Source organism: Myotis lucifugus, unplaced genomic scaffold (genome assembly GCF_000147115.1).
Source record: "Myotis lucifugus unplaced genomic scaffold, Myoluc2.0 scaffold_16, whole genome shotgun sequence".
Classification (NCBI taxonomy): domain Eukaryota; kingdom Metazoa; phylum Chordata; class Mammalia; order Chiroptera; family Vespertilionidae; genus Myotis; species Myotis lucifugus.
In genome coordinates this window covers 13,547,107-13,570,854 of record NW_005871064.1, presented here as the reverse complement: position 1 = coordinate 13,570,854, position 23,748 = coordinate 13,547,107, and the positions used below count along the sequence as shown (strand labels likewise).

The 23,748-nt window shown below is 39.2% G+C and overlaps 1 protein-coding gene across 4 annotated transcripts in view; it reads left to right on the top strand.

Annotated features, from left to right (window-relative positions):
* CHD6 (chromodomain helicase DNA binding protein 6) overlaps positions 1-23,748 on the top strand; it is a 170,202-nt gene that overhangs the window by 92,994 nt on the left and 53,460 nt on the right. For all 4 annotated transcript variants that reach the window (XM_023750885.1, XM_006085187.3, XM_023750887.1 and 1 more), the window contains 4 exons: positions 108-318; positions 10,807-11,002; positions 21,341-21,505; positions 22,794-22,973. In XM_023750885.1, coding sequence (XP_023606653.1) covers positions 108-318; positions 10,807-11,002; positions 21,341-21,505; positions 22,794-22,973 — 752 coding nt within the window. The remainder of the gene's footprint in view (positions 1-107; positions 319-10,806; positions 11,003-21,340; positions 21,506-22,793; positions 22,974-23,748) is intronic.

The following is a 23,748-nucleotide window of genomic DNA, read 5'->3' as shown; positions in this document are numbered from 1 at the left end:
GACCCAAGAATTCACTTGATTTCTCCTAGGATCTGTAAAGCAGAGAGCAACTTTTACCCTTAATGTTTTTTCAAGGAATATTTTGTTTTGTTTTGTTTTGTTTTCAGGGGCAGAGGAGAAAATTCTGGAAGATTTCCGGAAAACCCACAGCTCTGATGCCCCTGACTTTCAGCTGCAGGCCATGATTCAGGCGGCAGGGAAGCTGGTGCTGATTGATAAACTACTCCCTAAGCTGATTGCAGGTGGCCACAAAGTACTTATCTTCTCCCAGATGGTGCGCTGTCTCGATATCCTGGAAGATTATCTCATCCAGAGAAGGTGAGACTGATGTCAAAGCTGTGTGTCAAGTGCTGCAGGCGCTGCCTTCTTCTTGATACCTTTTGATTAATTCGAAAATTGTGCTTCAACAACAACAAAGCATTCAAAAAGGAAGGAAAGGAATCTCTTCTTAAAGATTCACTAAAACACAGAGTTAAATCTTATGACCAATATATCCAAGTTTAACTCTCTAGAGTGAATTTCATAGCCTATAATGTAGAGCCCTTGCTTTGCTTAAAAATGATATCCTACATGTTTGTTTATATTCTTTATAGTTGGATGAAACAATTTAATCAACATTAGAGAAGATTAAAAAAATGTGTTTACTTTTGTTGTTGTTTTGTATTGCTTAATGATGATGAGAGAAATACATCCTAGAAAGCATCACTATGTGTCAGGTTACTAAAAGAGCATGATCTGACAACTCACAGGAAAATAATGTGGGGATATTTCATGTCCTTTTTCAGCAAACTCTCTAAAGTTTTATGATACACTAGCTATGGCATCCCATTTTATTTTCTTGTTCACACTCCTATAATTTCTTGATCCTAGGTCCATTACTCATGAAGGTGGAAAGTCAATGGTGTTATTTGGATTCTGTGTGGGTACTGCATTTGTTACGTTGGGATACATCAATGATCTGAAGATGATAAATGGATTTTTAACAACTCTTAATGATAAAAGATTTTTCAAGATCATAGAAACTATTAGTCTAGGCATTGCTAAGTTTACAGGAAATTCTTGTTTTCTTAAAATCATGGCAAATCTCAGTTGTCTTAAATATTCTTGTCCTGGAAGATTCTGTTTGGTCTTCTAGCATGTAATTTCTAGAAGAGTATTAAATGGCAAATTTAGGATTGGGTTATGCTGACATTTAATAGTTACATAAATAATTCCTTGAAATCGGAACTCACTTTAGATTAGGAACCCATTGCCAGAACACTTGCTTTTCATAAATATATTATCTTACTCTTCAAAATATATACAAAACAACTTATCCTACTCTTCAAAATATATACAAAACAACTTGTAGTTTTCAGTTTTTTTAAAGAACCCCCCAAAATGAGTAACAGTATAATTAACACACTTTATTTATTTATTTATTTATTATTATTATTTAAATTTTGTTTTATTGCTTAAAGTATTACAAAGAGTATTACATATGTCTCCTTCCCCCCTAATTAACACACTTTTATAAAGTAGCGTATCTTTATTTAGCTCCCTTTATGCTATTATTTTTATCATTTATTGCTTATTTTGTTTTCAAATTACTTAAGTAATATAGTTTCTTTTGATAATATGGGCACATATAACACCAACGCCTGCCCAAAGCCCCCATTCAGACTTAGGTGTTTATCTTCTTAGTATTTTTTTCTTTGTTCATACATATATTTAGCTTTGTTGTTTACTTGTTTAAATATTCTACATTCTACTTTGTAACTCACATTTTTATTTAATATATTATGAAATTTTTTCTTTTAATTATTTTCCTAGGACACAATTTTGGTGATCTGTCTGATATTCTTATTCTATCTTATGGGTTGTTTTCAAATTTTCAGTACTTTAAGAAACTCTGAATATCCCTTTAATTCATTGTAAATATTGCCAGTTATTTCCTTAGGACCAATTCTGATGTACATTTTTAAAAGCATTTAATACACATTTTCAAAACCCCTGTAGATATTTAAATTATGATTTAGTTTGTATTTCTGATTATTAATGAGTGAATTTTTTTCATATATCTTTATTTATTTTGCTTTTTTATGAATTGTTCATGTTCTTTCTCCATTTTCTGTTGCTCTTTGTCTTTGTTTATTAATTTATAAGAATTGTTTGTTTACTTAAGAATATGGTGTATATATTTCCCCAGTATTGTTTTTGACTTTTTACTTATGGATGTGGGCTTTTGTATGTTTACTTTATTCCCAGAAGTTTTAAATTTTATAATAGTTAAATCTCTCCATCTTAAAGCAGCTTTAAATAAATTTAAATGATTAAATTAATATGCTTAAATAGCCTTCATTCACCTGTTAACCATTACATCATATGAATATTCTGAGGTGTTTCTTTTATAGTTTCTTCATCCTGATAGCACCTAACAGAGTTCCTCTGGGTTTAACATCATCATTACTCTTCTCTTTTCAATTCAATTGTTTTTATGTTTTTATTAATTTTAGAGAGAGAGAAAAACATCAATTGGCTGCCTCCTGCAAGACCCCTACTGGGGATCGAGCCCACAACCCGGGCATGTGCCCTGACTGGGAATTGAATCAGCAAACTCTTTGTGCATGGGACAACTCTCAACCAACTGAGCCACACTGGCCAGGGCTAATTCAGTTTTTATTTTCATTAAAGTTATGCATTCAACATAACTTAAAGAGGCAAATTATTCTATTAGACTTATGAAAAATTGCATTTCCTAATTTACTCCCTGCTGGCCCCTGAGTTTTTTCACCCTCAGAAACAATTAATTACTTTAAACTCTTTATGCTATTTCTTTTGGTATTTATAGCTATATCTAAAAAATGTTAGTGGTTATAATTTTTTTTCAGTTTTAGATATTATCTGTTCTCACTATGTAAATGCCACATGTGCAACTTCCTGTCCTCCCATCTTCCCAAAATGCCACATATTACTTTGGATTAGAGTAATGTTCAGTGTTTATTAGGACTTATGTAAATACTAAATTACAGCTTACTCATGTAGTACCCTTTAGTGCATAATTTTTATTTTCCCTGAAGCTAAAAATTAACTTTTTATTTCATTGCTTATTTTTCTGTGTAGTTATTATAATTCAGCTCCAAAGTTTACCTTGGTTGCCTAAATCTCTTCTTGTGGCAGTCAAGCACATCAGTTTCATCTTCTCAGGGCCATCTCTCCTGGGACCTAACATGCTCCTCTCTGTTCAGGGCTCTTCTCACCTAATACACAGTTGTCATCTCTTATCTCCCTTCCTTCATCATGCTGACAAGTTTCTTTCCTTCCCACTTGAATCAGATTTCCTTATTGGTGGATCCCATGTACCTCTTCTGGCAGCTTCCAAGAAAGGGTGAATGATAAGTGAATTTTGAAACTTTGAAATGTTTGTCGTCTACTCTCATTCTTGAGTAATAGTTTGGCTGGGTTTGAGATTCTAAATTAGAAATAATTTTCCCACAGAATTTTGAAGGGTTATTAGTTCATTGTCTTCTCGCATCCATGGTTGTGGTTTAGAAGTTCAAAGCCCTGCCCTTCTGATTCTCAGTCTGTGTATGTGACTTTTTTTTTTTTTTCCTGTTTAGAAGCTTTGATATATCCTCTTTGTCCCAGTGCTGAGAAGTTTTACAATGAACTATTTTTTTGTATGGGATGCATTGAATTAGATACTAAGTAGTTTTTCCTATCTGAAATCTAAGTTCATCAGCTCTGGAGAATTTTCTTGGATTTTATCTTTCATTATTTTTTTATGCTTTGTTTTATCTTTGTGGAACTCCTGTTATTTGTATGTCAGATCTTCTGGATTGATCACCAGATTTTCTCTTTTTTCTCCATCTTATTATATTTTGCTATATTTTCTGATAGAATTCCTTTACTCTCTCTTCCAACTTTAACCCTAGGTTTTCTTTGTATAATTATATTTTTAATTTCATAGAGCATTTTTTCTCTAAATTTTCAATTCTTATAACATTCTACTGGTTATTTATTTCATAGGTGCAGTGTCTTCTTTCGTCTTTTTTTCTTCCTACAGTTTTCTCCAAGTCAAAATTCTTTGTTGTTGTTGTTTTATATCTCTTCCTTTTACATTAAAATTCTGGGTTTGTTTGTTTGTTTTTCTTTCTTTCAACACTTTTAAGTATTATTCCACTGTGTTCTGGCCCCCATAGTTTCTGATGAGAAGTTTTGCAGTCATTTAAGTCACTGTTCTCTTGTATGTAATGTGTTATTTTATTCTGTCTAGTGAGATTTTCTTTTGATTTTTGATTCGCAGTTTGACTGTGATGAGTGAAATTCATCCTGTACAGTTCACAGAGCCTCTTGAATGAATGTGTAAACGTATATCATCAAATTTGGGGGGATTTGAGTCTCTGTTTCTTCTATTTTGTTGTTCCTTTTGCCCCCACCTCTGGTTTCTTTGTAAGACTCCAATTACCTGAATGTTTGACCTTTTGATATTGTCCCACAGGTCCTTGTTCTGCTCCGCACCCCCCCCCCCCCAGTCCTTTTTCTCTCTTGTTTTGATTTATCTGTCTTCAGGTTCTGCTTCTTTGTTATTTCTTTCATGCTTATTAAGCCCATCCAATGCTTTCTTTATTATACAAATTATATTTTAGTTCTAAGAGTTTAATTTGTTTCTTAGTTTGATGTTTCTCTGCTGTGATCTCCTATCTTTTTGTTTATTGCATACATTCCTTCACTTTATTGAGCATAATTATAACAGCTGTTATGAAGTTCTTATCTGATAATTGTAACTTTTTGGATTTGACACCTGTTGGTTGGATTTTTTGCTCTTGAGAATGGGTCACATTTTTCCTGTTTCTTCATATGCTACATAATTTTGGGTTTTTCCATGGACATTGTGAATATTTTGTTGTGGAGATTCAGGATTCTGTTATTTGCCGTGAAGATGATGGTTTTTATTTGGAGGTATTATATGAGATGTGACTCAAAATGCAAATTCTGTCAATGTCTCTGGTAGATAACAGCTCCAGTCTCAGCTCAGAGGACTCTCAGTCTGCCCCAAGCATGTGTGAGTCAGAGGCCAGCCAGAGACTTGAGTAGAGTTTATAGCCAGAGTTTGGGGTACACCTCTCTGTCTTCCTACATTCTAGAGTTGTCTTCTCACCCTCTGGCAGTCCTGATTGCCCGATTCTCTTTCCCCTCATGCCTCTGGTTAGAAACACAGTGACTTTTTATCAGATTTGTAGTTGCCCTGCATCTTTGCCACCATAACTGTGTGGCTTTTCCTCTGCTCAAAACCACAAGTTTCTGTTGCTCTCCAAAATCTGCCTGCTTTCCTTAACTCTCCAGGGCCCTCAGAGAAATTTCTCTGTTCATTTGTTTTGTTTTCTGTATTTCATCTGGACTTTGTGGTTGTTATTTGCTGAGAATTGGTGTGTTAGGACCTTGCCCCTCCATACCAGAAGAAGAGCCTCTGTATTTCAGATCTTAGCCATCAGTTGGTGCGCACTGTTGAGCTGCCTGGAAGCTCTGGGTATGTGGGCTAGGACTGCTGGTTCTGGGTCACACCCTGCATCTGTAAACACTAGTTGTCTAGATGGACCATTTCATTGGGGAATCTCCAGTGTCAGTATTTTTGGATGTTTCCTTCCTTTCCCTAGCCTAAAGGCTGGGAACTTGATTGTACTTGGAGCTGATTGTAGGGAAGCAGGGTGGAGAGATAGGGAGATCCCACTCTCTCTTCCCTTTTTTCAGTCTAATACTTCTACCTTTAACTGTGATTGGTACCCCTTAGGGTAGAGAAGGGTATGGTTCTTCTGTTTTACCCTCTCAGGGCAGGGATGTGTGATCTGTAGGGCTGATACTCAACCATTTCCCCTGGTTTTTAGACTCTTTGCATCCCCATTTTTAGGAGTATCTGATGCCATCAATGCTCGATCCCTTTGGGTATTCTGCAGTATTAAATCAGGTTTTTTCTCACCTGGCATTCTGCTTTCTTTAAATACCATTTAGCTGACTTTCCATCTTCTAGAATTTAGTTATAATTTCTCCTGTTCTGTTTGGGGTTTATTTGGGGGGATGTATTATGCATTTAAAAATAAACAACCTTTAACTATCATTTTACTAGAAGTTTGGGAAGATAAAAGGATAAAATATGCATGTTAATTAATACGATTCCGGTCGGGGGCATGTACCTGGGTTGCGGGCACATCCCAGTGGGAGATGTGCAGGAGGCAGCTGATCGATGTTTCTCTCTTATCGATGTTTCTAACTCTCTATCTCTCTCCCTTCCTCTCTGTAAAAAATCAATAAAATATATTTAAAAAAAAAAAATAAAAAAAAAAATAAAAATAAACAACCTTTAGCTATCATTTTACTAGAAGTTTGGGAAGATAAAAGGATAAAATATGCATGTTAATTAATAATCTTTAACTGGATTTCTTTTTTTTTATATGTCAGTCTGCAATCCTGTAATTTTGATAAGTGGTATATAATGGGCATCTAACCTAGTTTATTTCTAAATATGTCTAATTTTCTATTTATTAAATAGTCCATGTTTCCCCCCTATTCATCTAAAACACTATCCATAAAATATACTGAGCTATTATATATGCTGGGTATATCCCTAACCTTTCTGTTCTTTTGATCAATAGTTTTAGTCCTTTCTCATATATTATTGCAGATGAACTTCAGAATTAGTCTTTTTTTAGTCTATCCTTGACTACTTCAGTCTCCCACTATTAAAAAATTATGTGTGTGTGTGTTGTGTGTGTGTGTACACACATTTACACATCTGTATTTATCTCTATATACATATATCCATTTATTGGGATTTTGATTGGCTTTTACACATTTAGTAGAGTAGGATTGACATCTTTACAGAATTGAAGAACATAATGTTCACTACACTTATTCAGGTCTTTTATATACACTGTTGATTTAATAAATATTTATGAAGTGCCTACCTTGTGCTAGAACCTCTGTAGGTGTTAGGGACATGGTCAACAAACCAACATAGCTCCTAGTGTCATATTGCCAAATCCTTCATATTTCTTACTAATTTTCATGCTAAGTGTTTTATATGTTTATGGCTGTTGTGAATGGGTGATTTTTCACTCTTTATGTTTTCCAGCTGTTTATTGCTGGGAGACAAGAAAGTCATTCATTTTTCTTTAGGCCTTGTGAGAACATTTTCTGTTGTGCCAAAATGTGTCCCTCCACCCCTTCCTCCTCCCTAAACAAAGTGCACAGAGGTTTCCCAGAGTGCCACCTGCTTCTCATTGATATTTGACAATGACTCAGAATTACAGTTTCATGAACCACATCAACTCCTAGGGATTTTGTTCACAATACAGTTGATGCAGAGGGTTAATTGCTACACTGATGTTTGGTGTGGGGAATTTTATGATGTCTGATTTCTTCATTCAGACTTACTCGCCCTCAAGATTTTCTTTGTTTTTGAGCCTCATTGCTTCTCCAGCTGTCAGTTTGGTTTTGTTCCCATTTAATTTCATGCCATACTCTCATCCAGGGTGAGGGCATAGCCAAAGGATTTGGCTCAGAAGTGAGGGGATGAGGAACAATTGGGAAAAACTCTAATAATTGAATTTTTATTTTAGTTTAGTTTTGTGTTCTTCGAGAGCACTCCCTCAAAACTGAACAAGTGATGGAAATGAGAATTAATGTTCCAATCATCCTGCACAATTTCTAAAACCATTGTTAAGTCATAGCTGGCAGAACGGTATCTAATTTTATGGAAATAACTTTCCCTGGGTGATGGCCAAGCTATGTCATCACATTCATTGACTTCTCCCAAGGCTATGCTATCTTCCTGCCTCACTCAGATCCGTGGGCATCTCGCTCCTCTCTGATGGCTGCGGGTGTCTTGTCAAAGAACATTGAGTCCTCTGTGCCTGTGGTGTTAATCGTTGGCATGTGTGATGGTGGGGGTGGTAGCTGCTATTGTTTCATTGTGTCAGCCCTGTCTCCTGCTTCCAAATCCTGTGCTTCTTCCACACATCACATACATGGCCCAACTGCTTTGGGAACCCACCCAGGCCAGATCCTCGCTGCATTGATTTATCAAAATCATTTTGATACGTGTAGTTTCTTTTTTCATTTTATACCAGAACTACAAGTTTCCTAAGTTTACTGGTGTCTCTTATTTAACTTTCTCTTCTAAGTTTTTAGGAAAATCTTTCTGTTCTGCTGCATTGAAATGTAGGGCACAATATGAAGGCCACACAGCAAACTGGTTAAGAGTGTGGACTTTGATTGAATCAGATGGATCTGAGTTAGCTCACTTACCAGCTAGGTAATAGCAAGTTATTTGACTGTATGGATTTTAGTTATTTTTGAAATTTCCTCAAGTGTAAAATGGGGATGGTAACAGTAAAACTACCTCATAGGATTATTGTGAGAGTTAAATGTGATGGTGCATGTAAAGCATGTATCACAGTGCCTGGCACAGAGCTTGACACTTTGGTTGCTGCTAATATTGTTGCTGTGGCTGTTATAATAATAACTAGAGGCCTGGTGCATGAAATCAGTGCACGGGTGGTGGGGGGGGGGTGGGGGGGGTCCCCCTCAGCCCAGCCTGCACCCTCTCCAATCCAGGACACCTCGGAAGATGTCCGACTGTAGTCGGAGATCCCTCTCACAATCCAGGACTGCTGGCTCCCAACCACTCACCTGCCTGCCTGCCTGATTGCTCCTAACCGCTTCTGTCTGCCAGCCTGATCACCCCCTAACCACTCCCCTGCCAGACTGATCGACACCTGACTTCTCCCCTGCTGGCCCGATTGCCCCTAACTGCCCTCCCCTGCTGGCCTGGTCACCCCTAACTGTCCTCTCCTGCAGGCCTTGCCCCCCACCTGCCCTCCCCTGCAGGCCTGGTCACCCCCAACTGCCCTCCCCTGTAGGCTGGGTCCCCCCCAACTGCCCTCCCATGCAGGCCTGGTTCTCACCAGCTGCCCTCCCTTGCAGGTCTGATCGCCCCTAACTGCCCTCCCCTGCAGGCCTGGTTCCCCCCAGCTGTCCTCTTCTGCCGGCCTGGTCACCCCCACTGCCTTCCCTTTCAGGCCTGGTCTCTCCCAACTGCCCTCCCCTGCTGGCCTGATCGCCCACAACTGTCCTCCCCTGCCGGCCATCTTTGACCACATGGGGTGGCCATCTTGTGTGTTGGAGTGATGGCCAATTTGCATATTACCTCTTTATTATATAGGATGATAATTTTATTTAATTGCTTCATAGTTTTATAGAATTTAGAATGTAACTCTTATCTTTTATCTTATAAGATCGTCATGACAGTCCTGTCATTACCACTCATTTTATTTGCTACTGTAGTTTCAAATATTATTCCTAAGTTTGTTACATTAAAAAAAAAAAAAAAAAGAAAGTCTACACCTGTAATTCCAGGTATGGGTGCACTGCAGCTTTGTAAAAGGAAGACATATGTTCGGACTTGGTTCTTTGCTGTGCTACATGTCCCTTAGAGTCTGAGTTGGTTTGGTTTCTTTACATGGATTTCCTTGGGTGATTTCTTTACATGGAGTTTCCTTTTCTTCAAGGAAGTCAGGATTGTGTTGCCACATTTAGTTGTCTAGAGTCATCCCCACACAGAGTTATCTGCCCCTAGACTGTCTATTCTTATTCTCTTGCCAATTATTTATCTGAATTTTTAGAGGCCAGATTTCCCAAGTTCTGGCTACTGATAAGATTTTCATCAGGATTCATGTTCTTGACTGTTGTTGGGTCTAGGATGACTTGGTCCTCTTCTCACAAGGTTCTGTTACTTCTACTTTACCAACCAATTCATGCTCGGAGGTCCAATTGGGTCCAGGGCAACATTCCCTTGTTAATTCATGTGTTGGCAGGGGTAAGTAAGAAAAGAATAAGACTCTAAGCAGCTGTCCAGGTTGCTACAATATTTTAATGCTCTATTAATTACATTATTTCATCATAAAGGTACCATCTGTGTTTTCTAATTGGGTAGACAGATAGTAATATGATCCCATAGTGTTTCATTCTTATTCTCTTTCCTTTTCCCCTCTCCTCCACCATGCTTTCCACCTTTATTTCTTAACTTCCACACACGTATATGCCTTCTTAAGGATATTCAGCTTTACTTCCTCACTTTATTTTGCTTTAAAAATTCTTTAGTTCTCCCCACCCCTGACATAGTACAAAATATTTTCTGTGAGTTCTCCCTACTTGCTTGGTAATATACTGCTCAGAAGACCTTGGTTTCCGCTGTGAGCCTGGAGGGTTTGCTGTGCACCTCTAAAGCGCTGAGTAACTGTTAGGTTAGAGACGACCAGCCCAGACATCAAGGGACTGCCTGTCATTATAGTCTTCTTCCCATTTTCAGTTTCCCGGAAAGCAGCGAGGGACTGATTTGAACTCTGATTCCTTTTATGAGCACAACTGAAAGCAGGTGGTTGAGGCTTTTATTTGCTTTTCTGGGTCTTATGATCACATTCAGTGCAAGTTAAAACTGGGAAATGACTTGAGAATAAGTTATTTGGGCAGTGGGAATTGATATTTTTTTATGTTTACAATTCTCCTAGTCCTCCTTAGTTTGTGGCTGGGTTTTTTTTTTTTTTGGTTTGGGTTTTGTTTGTTTTGAGGGGCAACACTTTGCAATGCAGGTTTAGATGTCTGCCCTGCTGCATATGTAGAGGGTGGGGATTCTTCTAGACTGTGGACATTTGGTCCATATTTAGAAGTGAGGGATTTAAGGCCATCGGTCAACAGCTTCTTGCATTGTTTGCTGTTCTCCATTGAAGTCATGATTAACACCTGGGCTTTCGTTCGTTTGGGTCCCCTCAGATACACCTATGAGCGAATTGATGGGCGAGTACGGGGAAACCTGCGCCAGGCAGCCATCGACCGGTTCTGTAAGCCAGACTCAGACCGCTTTGTCTTTCTTCTGTGCACCAGAGCGGGAGGCCTGGGGATCAATCTCACAGCCGCTGATACCTGCATCATATTTGATTCAGACTGGAACCCTCAAAATGACTTGCAGGTAACCATTAGGATGATTGCTGTTTGCCTTAGCCACCCCGAACCCAAGAACATTATGGCAGGGCCTGGCTTGGCTATAGAGTGTCTGCCATGTTCCATGCTATGATGTCAGCCAGAGGGCAGGCTTAAGGCCTCGACCTGGGGGAACTGAATGAAAAGTAAATGCTGGCCCTTCCTACTAATCAGAGAATTGTTTTTTCCTTTTACTTTAAATGATATTTCATAGCGTGTAGCCTCCAAATATAGAATTGAACTACTTTATTATTATCATCATCAGACATAAAGAAAATTATTAAGCTTGACTAATCCTCAGTTCTGGCATTTTCACTCGGCTTGTTTGTTAGATGGTCATATGTCATATTCCACTAGGGAAATAACACAGGGGTGGGAAAGCTCCACGGTGTGTCAGGGTTGACAGGCATCCTCACTAGCTCATTTGTTCTGCACTTAATGCAGAGTTTATATATGCCCTTTTAAGTGGATTTACAGGTTGTATTTTCTAGTGTTAACCAAGTTAAATAATGGTGACTTTAAAGGATGATTTACAAAGATTGAAGTTATTCGAAGATTGAAGTTCATACATTTAAAAAGTAAGCAGAGACAAACAAGAAAATGACAGAACTAACACTTCCAGTTTAGAGTTCTTCATCAACCCTGTTTGAAACAGTGACCAGATTAGACAGTAAATTAGCCAAAGAGATTCTAGCTTTTCAAGAACATTTAGAATATAGATTTACATTATTATTAACGATGAATTTATCCTAAGTGTATCTTGGTGTATTTTCTAGTACTCGGAGTGTGAGTGTAGGGTCGGGAGAGTAGTGGCTGCCTCACAAAACTGAAGAGGTATCCCAGGGGATTCCACAAGGGAAGGGAGGCCAGGAGGGAGAGCCAAGTGAAGAGGTATCCCAGGGGATTCCACAAGGGAAGGGAGGCCAGGAGGGAGAGCCAAGCTGATGCCTGTTGGGCCTTCTTCCATGGCCACCACTTCACACAGAGCATTCTGCTTTGTCCTTTTCATTTAATGAGTTTCCAGGCAACATTTTATTTGAAGAAAGCAGTCTACTAGTTAAACAACCAGTCCTTTAAATTATTAAATTGATGACAATTGGCTAAAACTCAGAGGGAAAAGTCATTATAAAACAAATTGTGTGGCACTGTTTTCAGTAAACAAGGAAAAATATATGAGTTGCAAAGAGCAATACTTATTACAAACAAATAAAACAGGATAAGGGGATAAGAATGATGAGGGTTGGATGCCCTGGTTTAGAAAGTGGTCTAGGAAGGTTCCTTTAAGAAGGTGATCTGAGCAGAGACCTCAATGATGAGGAAGGATATTAAATTACAAGGTCAGAAGGAAGAATGTTCCAGACAGAGGAATAAAAAGTATACCCACTTAGGGTGGGAGTGAACATAGGTGGCACCCCTGAAGCAGGTGGGCCAGGCCCTTACTGTACAGTCTCAATCCCAAATAAAGTGAGTCAGGTTTCTTTGAGTTCTCTCCTGCCTCTCTTGTCAGTGTCCTCTCTTTTTCACTCCCTGCTCCTTTTTTTCTGCTGCCCCAAAGCATCCTTTTCCATTTCCCATGCTGTCAACTCCTCTCCTTCCTATTCTCAGCCAGCTCTTGACTGACTTATTGACACATTTATTGAGCCCAAATGTAGGCCTGCAAAAGGAAGAGCCGTTCCCAGTACTCCCTGACTCATGCTGCCAAGAGCCTAATTCCTCTTTTGCATGAGTAGGTGACCTGTGGAGGCAGACTTTTCGATTGGCAGGAGCAATGTAAAATTGCTAGGCTTGAAATAAAATACTTGTGTGTGGACACTGGGCTGCAGTATTATACCAGCATGCTAAAAGTGGTTGGGTTCCAATAGCACTGTAGCAATTTCTTTAACCTCTCTGATTATGCAGTTTTTACATCAAATAATAAGTAGTATTTTTAAGTATTAAAGAAAATCTGCTTTTTAAATGTAATAGAGCTAATGACTTGAAATAGTAGTATAAAGGTCAAGAAAGGATATAGCACTATGTTTGGTTCTTTGTACCCACTATTTTATTTTCATATGATTGTAAAGGCTTGGTGAAAGGTTTTGCCAAGTTCTGGACTTGAAAGTGACAATAGTCAATTAAAGGCCTGAATCAATTTAAAATCTCACTGCTTGGGCAACTAAGCCACTCCCCCTTTCTTCCCTTTGCAGTCACTGGGATCTGAACGTCACTACTTTTTTTTTGTAGGCCTTTGTTCACCTCAAATATATTAAAAACTAAAGAACTAACGGTGGGCCTGCAAATTGTGCAGGAGCACATCAGAGCTCTATAATTTTTCCTGTGTGGGGGTGGCACCGCTGCTCCCACTTGCCTAACTACTCCAGGGTTCTGTATATATATCTTTGCTGATGGATCTTATTTGGACTTCATCTCCGTTGCTGCCCTAGTTCTCTCTCTACCACATGTTTTTGTATGTGAGTTTGATAAATTAGGAATATCTGATTAACTGTTGGATTTTTTACTGTAAAATGATGAGTCTCTAAATGTGACAGGACTCATCTTCTTATCTTTCAGGTAAGTCATCTTGGTAGAGCATATGTTTACCTCCTGGTGTCATTTAGCTGCCTGTGGCAGTGGTCCCCAAACAGGTTTGCTTTTCTCAGTTAATGAGAAGTCCAGAGATGTGTAGTCAGGACTAGTGGGGTGGCTTCATAGTGTCATCAGAGTCCCAGGTTCCTTCTGTCTTTCTGCTCCTCCATCCTCAGTGAATGTGGTTTACATCCTCTTGGTTCCCAGATGGATACTTCATGTCCCAGGGCAGGAAGGTGTGGTGCTTTTTTCAGGAAGCAGTACCTTCCCAGATATCTCCAGTACACTTCTGCTACATCTCACTGTCTAGACCTGTGTTACCTTGCCATCCCCGGGAGGCTGGAAGTGGTTTCATGTGGACATGTTGCTGCCCTTTGCAAGAATCAGGGTTCTCGTAATGAGGAAGAAAGGAAATGTGGATACCAAAGAGGTAACTAACAGTGTCTGCAGCGCTCCTCTTATTAGACCTTTGCTCAGAACCTTTCTTAAACTTCCTCCTGTAATTTACTTTCAACACTAGATGAGCCAGAAAAAGAAAAATCAGTGTAAATTCTATGGCCATATATTGTTGCTGCTTTATAGATTCCATAAACTGTATTACTTATCTTGATTCCTTTCTTTACCAGAGTTATCCATCAAACCTTCCCCTGATACTAAAGATTTAACTACCACTAAAGATACAGAAAGAAGTTGTGGCAACTAATTGTAATAGTCAAAGACTAAACGGCTTAGTTGTCCAGTAATAGAAGACTGATTGACTAAGTCATATATAAAAGAATGAGGACTATGTTTGCAGACACCTAAATATAGTGTTGGGTGAAAAAAATAAGGTGGAAAAGTATGCATAGTATGCTAGCATTTATCTAAAAAGGCTGTCTCTTCCTTCCCCTGCCCCATGGAAAGATAAAACAAAAGCTTTATTTTTAAATATTTTTATTGATTTCAGAGAGGAAGGGAGAGGGAGAGAGAGAGAGAAACATCATTGATGATAGAGAATCATTGATCAGCTGCCTCCTGCACACCCCTCCTGGGGATTGAACCCGCAACCCGGACATGTGCCCTTGACTGGAATCAAACCCCGGACACTTCAGTCCGCAGGCTGACGCTCTATCCACTGAGCCAAACCGGTTAGGGCAAAAAACTTTTTTAAATGGTTACCTATGGGGGGAGTGAGGAAATAGGATGGAAGTGACAGGGATAGAAGCTAGTTTTTCCAAATATGCCATTTTGCATTTAAAAAATATTTTTATTGATTTCAGAGAGAGGAAGGGAGAAGGAGAGAGAAGTAGAAACATTAGTCGGCTGCCTCCTGCATGCCCCCCAGCAGGGATTGAGCTCATATGCCCTGACTGGGAATCGAACTTTGACCTCCTGGTTCATGGGTTGATGCTCAACCACTGAGCCACACCAGCCGGGCGCCTTATTGCATTTTTGACTTTGAAACCATCCTAAGTATTTTATAGCATTATAAAACAAAATTAATTTTTTAAATGTATCTTTTTTGTTAAAAGTATTACAGATGTCTCCTTTTTTCCCCCTTTGACACCCTCTACCCCATGGCTGCCCCCTACCCAGGCCTTCACTGCACTATTATCTGTGTCCATGAGTTATGCATATATGCATATAAGTTCTTTGGTTAATCACTTCCTGCCCCCACTCCCTCTGAGATTCATCAGTCTGTTAAAAAAAAAACTTTACTTTGAGATCATTTTAAACTTTAAAAATGTTGCAAAATAAGTGCAGAGTTCTAGGACCCTTCACCCAGCTTCCCTTAATGTTAATATTTTATACTAGAGGCCCGATGTATGAAAATTCGTGCAAGAGTAGGCCTTCCTTCCCCTGGCTGCCAGCACCGGCTTCCCTCTGGTACCCAGGACCCGGGCTTTCCTCTGGCCACAGGCAGGCACGCAGGACCCAGGCTTCACTCTGGCCCGGCTTTGTCCGGAAGGATCCCGTCTAATTAGCATATTACCCTTTTATTATTATAGATAACCATAATGCAATTATTGAAACCAGAAAATTATCATTGATGCAATACTTTATCACAGACTTTCTTCATATTCCTTCAGTTTCCTACAAATGTTTTTCTTGTGGTCTGAGATTCAATCTAGGATCTCACATTTCCTTTAAAAGTCATGAGACTTTCTTCATATTCCTTCAGTTTCCTACAAATGTTTTTCTTGTGGTCTGAGATTCAATCTAGGATCTCACATTTCCTTTAAAAGTCATGACTCTTTTGCCTATTCCAATCTGTAATAGCGTCCGTCTTTCCTTATTTTTCATGACCTTGACACTTCTTAGAAGTGATGTTATGACCTTTTCTGTGTATCATATCATGGGGCATATGAGGTCAATACCTTACTCGTGATGTTAATCTTGATTACTTGGTTGAGTGGGATCTGCCTGGTTTCTCCACTGTTAAGTAACTCTTTTTACCTTTAAAATTAATCATTATCTTGGGAGGAGATATTCTGAGACTTTAACCTGTTTCTCATCATACTTTTGCCTATTTTAGCATTCATCAATGGTTCTTGCCTTCATTAATTATTATTATGGTGTTTGGCTAAGAGTAATTTTCTGTTTCAGTCGCTCCTTCTGCAGATATTAATTGGAATTCTACTATAAAGAACAGTTGACCTTTGCCCACCATTTATTTACTTGTCAGTATGGACTCAATAATATTTATTTTATGGGTTTTTAATTCACTAGAGGCCTGGTACACGAATTCATGCACGGGTGGGGTCCCTCTGGGTGGCCTGCAGGGATCGGGCTGAAACCCACAGTCCAACGCTGCCTGCAGCTCCCACTCATCCCGGCCCCACTGTGCCTGCTGCTGGCTCGTGCTCAATCAGTCCTGATCAGGAGAGGCTCGAGGTGACGCAGCAGCACTCACCAGCCATGAGCCCTGCTTCTGGCACCCTTTCAAGGGGAGTGGCCTGCGGGATCAAGCTGAAACCAGCTCTCCGACATCCCCCGAGGGGTCCTGGATTGCAAGAGGGCGCAGGCCAGACTAAGGGACCCCACTGGTGCATAATTGGGCCAGGGAGGGACTGCAGGAGGGCTCCAGAGCATGTCCAGCCTATCTCGCTCAATCCGGATCAGCCGGACCCCAGCAGCAAGCTAACCTACCGGTCAGAGCATCTGCCCCCTGGTGGTCAGTGCACATCATAGCGAGTGGTCCACCGGTCGACTGTCTCCCCCCTGGTGGTTGGTGCACATCATAGCGAGCAGTTGAGCAGCTTTAGCATATCATTAGCATATTACACTTTGATTGGTTATTTGGTTCTGCCGTTTGGTCTATTTGCATATTACCCTTTTATTTTATAGGATTACTCTCATTACTTAATTTGTTGTTCAGATTTGGTCATTTGTAGGTCCTTCACGTTGGCTCCTGTGTTGTGTGACAGGCTGCCATCAGTTTTTGAGCACTTCCTTCCTTTCTAGGACCATGAGGTGTTGAGGTTCATGTCCCATTTTTCTTGGTTTAGCCATGGAATTGGCCATTTCTCCATCGATCCCTCGTTCCTTTTATTTGAGGGTGGCATTTCAAAACTAAGATTTGGTACTAGGTATGCCCATTGCTACTGGAGTATTATTGCTTCTAGACTCTCTGAGCAGACAGAGTTAGGAAATGTATATATATATATATACTAACACAAATGCTCATACCACACATCTCTATTTATTCCATTTCTGTCCATCCATAGTGAGATTTCTGATTCCAGACCAACCCCACAGAATTCTTTCTAGCCTTTCCCACTTCCTTATTTGTAACTCCTTTCCCTGGCTGTGAGACGCCAGGATCGTTTATCATAACAAAGTATATTTATTCATTTGTTCAATCCTAATATACACATAAGTATACTAATTTCAGAATTACTAACCCATATTCTGTGAAAAGTAAATTTACCAACCTGCAATATTGGACTACATAGTGGTTTTTTGGTTATTAGTCTTACAGTATACAATCAAAATATCGTTTTCCAAAGTTACTGGGTCTAGTTTTTTTTATTCCCCACCCCCTTCATTGTGATTAAATTAATGTAGGGAAAATTTTATTTTTAAAATTCTAAAGCAAAATAAAACAGTTGAATCTGGCTGTATATCAAGTAAACAGCATGAACTCAAGAGAGAAATTATTTCGAATGCCTATATTTAATATTTTTTACATTGTCATTTTGATATGATCTCAGTTTGCGATTCCTATATACCCTTTATCCAGATTCACCAACTGTTTACATTTTGCCCTTTTTAACCCTCTCCTCTGTGTCTCTGAGTGCATTCATAGACATAATATGCGCATGCACACATACACACACCATTTTTGTCTGAACCATTTGAGTGTAAGTTGCCCCCTAAGCACTTTAGTGCAGCAGTTGCCAACCTTTCAGACCTCACGGGCCAGCAGTGGTCCGCAGGCCACCAGTTGGTGACCGCTGCTTTAGTGTGTATTTCCTAAGTGCCAGGACATTCTCTTATATAAACACAGTTCAGTTCTCAGAATCAGGAAATGAGAATACTGTCTCCAATCCATAGTCCTTATTCAAATTCTGTCATTTCTCTCAACATTCGTTATAGCTATTATTCCCCCAAGATCCAGTCCAGGATCACCCATTACATAAAGTTCTCCTCTCTCTAGCCTCCTTTAACTTGAGTCAGTTCATCGATATTTCTTTTCCTTTTATGACTTTGATGTTTTTGAAGAGTACAGGCCAGACATTTTATAGACTGTCCCTCAGTTTCTGTTTGTGTCTCCTCAGGATTGATTCAGGTTTAGTAATACTACTACTGAAGTAATATGTCCTTGTCAACATATCATAAGAGGAACATATGATGTCTGTTAGTTTGATAACAGACTTTGGTCTCTTAGTTAAGTGGCATCTGCCAGACTTCTCTACTATAAGTTGCTATTTTTTCCCTTTGAAATTAATAAGCAATTTTGGATAGATAGTTTGAAACTATGTAAATATCCGGTTCCTCATCAACATTTTACACATTGATTTTAATGTCCGTTGATTATTTTTGCCTGAATCAGTCATCATTATGATGGTTGCAAGGTGGTGATTTTCTGTCACCCTACAGTTTGTTGGCTACTACTGTAAAAAAGTTTTCCCTTTTCTCCCATTTATTTATGTCAGTATGTACTCATGAATTCTTTTTTATTCAGTGGGTTATATTCCATTGCTATCTTTATTTCTTTTGATGTTCAAATAGTCCTAGACTTAGCCAGTGGCAGCCTCCTCAAGTTTCGAGTGTTATTTTAATATGTCTCCATCATTGTGTGAGTACTTCCTTGCATCCTGGCACAGTAATATGTTTTAGGCTCATCTTATACTTTGTCTGCCCCAGCCCTCCAATTAGCCATTTCTCTAACATGACTTTGTTCTGTCTTCTGAACAATGGAATCCAGAAACCAAGATCAGAGAGTCAGTTGTATTCTTTGCCACTGGAATGCTATTGCTTCTAGACCCTCTCAGTGAACATAGCTGGAATACATACACACAGAATATAAATATGCATATATATATAACATGCCTTCATATGTATATGTGTATATGAACAAGTGTATACATAAACTTAATTATGAATATCCACATCTATTACATGTGTGTATATACACATGTGCACACCTAACCATGAGTTAACACTGATAACCTCCAACCCATTCTAACACCACAGTCATTCTAGTTTTCCTCTTTTCCGTATTTGTAATTTCCTTTTTCAACTCTCAGTGTATGTACTAATTTGCTCAATCCTAGATTACACAGAAAGTAGTTTCAAAACTGCTAACCCTACCACTGTGAAAAAGAAACCTACCTGCAAGTGGGTATTTAAAACACTGTGATTTAACTGTATATATGTAGTGAGATATAACCCTAAATGGGTGAAAACAAAAATCTTACATGTTTTTCAGTAATTATGTTTTGGTGAGATTATAATGGTACTGTTTTTCTGAGACTGTTTATATATATATATATATATATATATATGTGGGATAAATCAAATGAGTGACGACATTGTTGTGGTTAACAACTGAGCTTTTAAACATGGTTGAAGAGATACAGATATGTGGTTAATGAATGTAAAATATTGTTATGATCTCATGACGTGTTTTGTCTTGTATGTGCAATGGCTATATGTACTGTACACACACACACAAACACTTCCGTTTTTGTCCATTTAATAGGCTAGAAACAATGACAACCAGTAGCAGTGAGCACCTCTAGAGCATCCAGGCTGTTGTCTCCAACTACCATTTCCTATCAAAGAAACTAGGACGCCTTGAAACATACAAACACAAACACAGACATAGCCATATCTTTTTCTTTATCTGTATGTGTATGTATGTATGCATGCACACGTGTGCATGCATGCGCGCACACACGCGCGCGCACACACACACAGACTTTAACCATGAGCTCATCCTGATACCTCCTACTCCATTCTAATACCAGAGTCTATTCTATTCTCCCTCCTTTTTATATTTGACTGGATCATGTCAGAAAAACTTAGGAGCCAACTTGAAAATGTTCTCACAGGCCATTTTTGAACAGCAATAGAAATAATAACAGCAGTGCAATAAAACATAGGACATGTATTTAAATGTAACCTCATTGTGCTTCTTAAACCAAATAGTAAAAATCTTCCTTAGTCGCTTTTGGTGGATATTATTTTGGAAACTGATTAAATAAAGAGAAAGAATTAAACATTTAGCTTGTCTCTCCTATATGAACTGTGTCATCAGGGTAACCAAAAATTTGATAAGGGGAATTATAATCCTAATGAAACAATTGATCTAGACAGTGATCATCAATTCAGAATAAAGACAACCAGACATCATGTGCCTCTTGATGGAAATTCAGCACTATCTATGAAATACACTTGCCAAAAATGAAATCTTTGCCTGCTTAAGTCTCAAGATATAACTTCCACTTTAGAGGAGATACAAGGAGCAGGGGCACTTATTCTCAGACACAGCCAGAATGAAGACGGCAAAATGTAGACTGTCTTAAACTATAAGACAGATACCTGGTTTCTTAAAAAAAAAAATACATATGAAAAAAGAGATCAAAGGCAGGGAGTATTTATAGATTAAGAGACTTGAGACGTATCAACCAGTTACAGTGTAATGTCTTTCCTTGGATCCTGATCCAAACAAGCGAGCTTTAACAAGTATGTATGAGATAAGCAGGGAAATTGGAAGAAACTGAGTATTAATTTTTTTAAGTATGGCAATGACAATATGTTTTACAAGAGTTCTTATCTTTAGAAATACATATTGAAATGTGTAAGGATGAAACAATACGGTGCCTAGGATTTGCTTCCTAATGATCTTGGCGGGTAGAGGCATAATAGATGAAACAGGATTGTCTATACGAGGTTATTATACTTTACTTTTGTGTGTGTGGAATTTGCTGTAGTAAAATTAAAAAGTGGTGCTGCCAACTCTGAGGCATTTCCCAAAAGAGCAGGACCGGATCCTGGGAATGAGTGCCTCCACTAAGATCACAGGCTAGGGAGGGGAGTACGCCATGTTCTTCTCATCACTTTACCCTAGCACACAGTGGTCACTCAATAAATAGCGGGTGATGAAATAAGTGACCTTGAAAGAGCAGCTGGCATTTTGGTGAATTCTGTCCCATGACTCATAACTTTGAGACCTGACCACTCATACCACATGGAACTTAAGCATTTCCCTTTTCATTGGGCCACTGTCATTATATCTGGTGACATGATGTGTATGACCCTCCTTCCTTTCCAGGCTCAGGCCCGATGTCACCGGATAGGCCAGAGTAAAGCTGTGAAGGTGTATCGCCTCATTACTCGGAACTCCTATGAGCGAGAAATGTTTGATAAGGCCAGCCTGAAGCTGGGTCTGGACAAGGCTGTTCTTCAGGACATCAACCGAAAGGGCAGCACCAATGGAGTGAGTATGACGGTACCTGCGCTGGAGCCTGAGCATGTGTCACACAGCTGGGGCCTCTGGATTCTTCCTTCCTACAGCTGTTTTAAGATGAACTCTCAACCAAACTCAGTCAGGCCAAACAACTTTGTTGGGTAATACCCTACACTAGAGGGTAATTCGGTTCAGGTCTCTGCATCTGATAGATGGATGAAGGAAATCTGTAGGAACAGTTATGTGGTAGGACTGCCCAACATGCAGTAACATTTCAGGAAACAGAGTTTTTAACAGTGCCTGTTAGAAGTGAGTAGATCTTAACACTTAACTCTAAATGATCTATTGTCACCATGCTTTTACCTCATACTCCAGACAATGGAACCTATTTTATCTGTATTCCTCAACGCCCCTAACCATCCTTGGCATATTAAAGATGTTCAATGCGTGATGGTCAGTGAATAAGTGAATGAATAGATTAGCAGCTTAAAGTAATAAAATCTTTTTTCCCCTCTAAGGGGGATAAAAATTGCAGCTGAGATTCTTAAATTGTATTAAAGTATAGACAGACAAAGTAGAATATCTCCTTAATCTCTGGGCTTAGGGCATCAAAGGTTGGGAATTAAACCTTCTAAATGAATTCTCTTTAGTCCAGATGTTCTATATCCTCGTAGCTATGCATGTGTTGCTAAGTATAATACTTCAAGTTACCAGCGCTGTGAGTTATGGAATTCCCTCTTGTGATTGATATAAAGAGAACCAGATTCTTAATTAAAACCAGGAAGGGCTGTTTTGAACTCTCCATTTCCTGTTTTCAACAAGCAATTGAGAAGATCACACTTGGCACAGGATCCTCTCTTTAGTTAAGAAATGACATCATTTCCAATACTAATGTATTTATTTAATAATGAAGAAATCATTCTTCAGCCCATTTGGTACATCTGGAGGTTTTTAAAGATACAGACTCAAACTGAAATATAAAATAAACATTAAATATATCCTCTTTAATGGTGCATAGTTTTAATGGCTTGTGACATTTGGTAATAACCAACGTCCTGAAGAATGTTAGGGTCATTGAGTCATGGGCTGGGTTTTATTCTGGAGCTCCCTATAGGGGATCGTCTGCCTGCCCTCCCCATAGTTCTCTTGAGTGCCTTTATCTGGGCTTTCATTTACTAAGGCTTGTTGTTTATGTCTTTATTCCTCTGATATGTCAGTTAGTGGAGGTACTGTGTACTGAGTCACAAGGGCCAGATTTGAGGCTGTTTTTCTCCTGTGCATTTTCCACTTTGTGAGTAGCCTTTGGTGACCTGTCCAGGTACAGCAGCTTTCAAAAATGGAGGTAGAGGACTTGCTCCGGAAAGGTGCTTATGGAGCCTTAATGGATGAGGAAGATGAAGGCTCCAAGTTCTGTGAAGAAGACATAGACCAGATTCTGCAGAGGAGAACCCACACCATCACCATCCAGTCTGAAGGACAGGGGTCCACTTTTGCCAAGGTATATAGGACCTTCTCTCCAGAGTCCATGTGGGGGGAGCAAGACAAAAGTTGTTCATGGTTTGACCCTCATTAGCCAGACTTCTGTTACCCTAAATACACTATTGAAATTTTCTGGCTACACATTTATTCTGTGTGACACTCTGAAGAAACAGGTTCTTAGAGGATGTGTCAGTCATGAGCCAGAAGCTACAGAAAGAACGCCACTCCTAACCTCTGGGAGCTGGTTTCAGCGAGCAGGATAGACACCTTAGCTCGCAGGTCGCACTATTCACTGTTCACAAAGCCTGCTCTGAAGCCTGAGGTCACCTTGATTCCCTTGCAGAGCACTCCTTGGTCAGTTTCTAGTGAACACCCGAGTCCTCAAACTCAAGCAAGTATCTTGTTCAGTTCATGAGAAAATACATGTTAGTCAGTAATCCCAGCTAGGTGCTACCCAGCAAGTTACTGAATTTAGAATTCATGTAATTAGACCACTTATCATATTACTCTCAGGTTTCCCTGACCACAGGCTCCATGAGCTTCGTGACCTATCTGATTAAATTCCTGTTCGACATGGAACATTTTCAGTAGGATATTTTGTGCTTTATAGCCATCACTTATCTGTCCACTTCATACTGCCCACCTTAGTGCCTTTTCTGTAGCAGGCATTTGGTAACTGGTGAACTGAAAGAAAAGTTTTATCTAGGGAAGTTTTAAGAATAAATTCTTTCACAAGGAACTAGATGCCATTGTCTTCCAGAGCTGTCTTCCTGCTTCCAAGTTTAAGTTTCAGA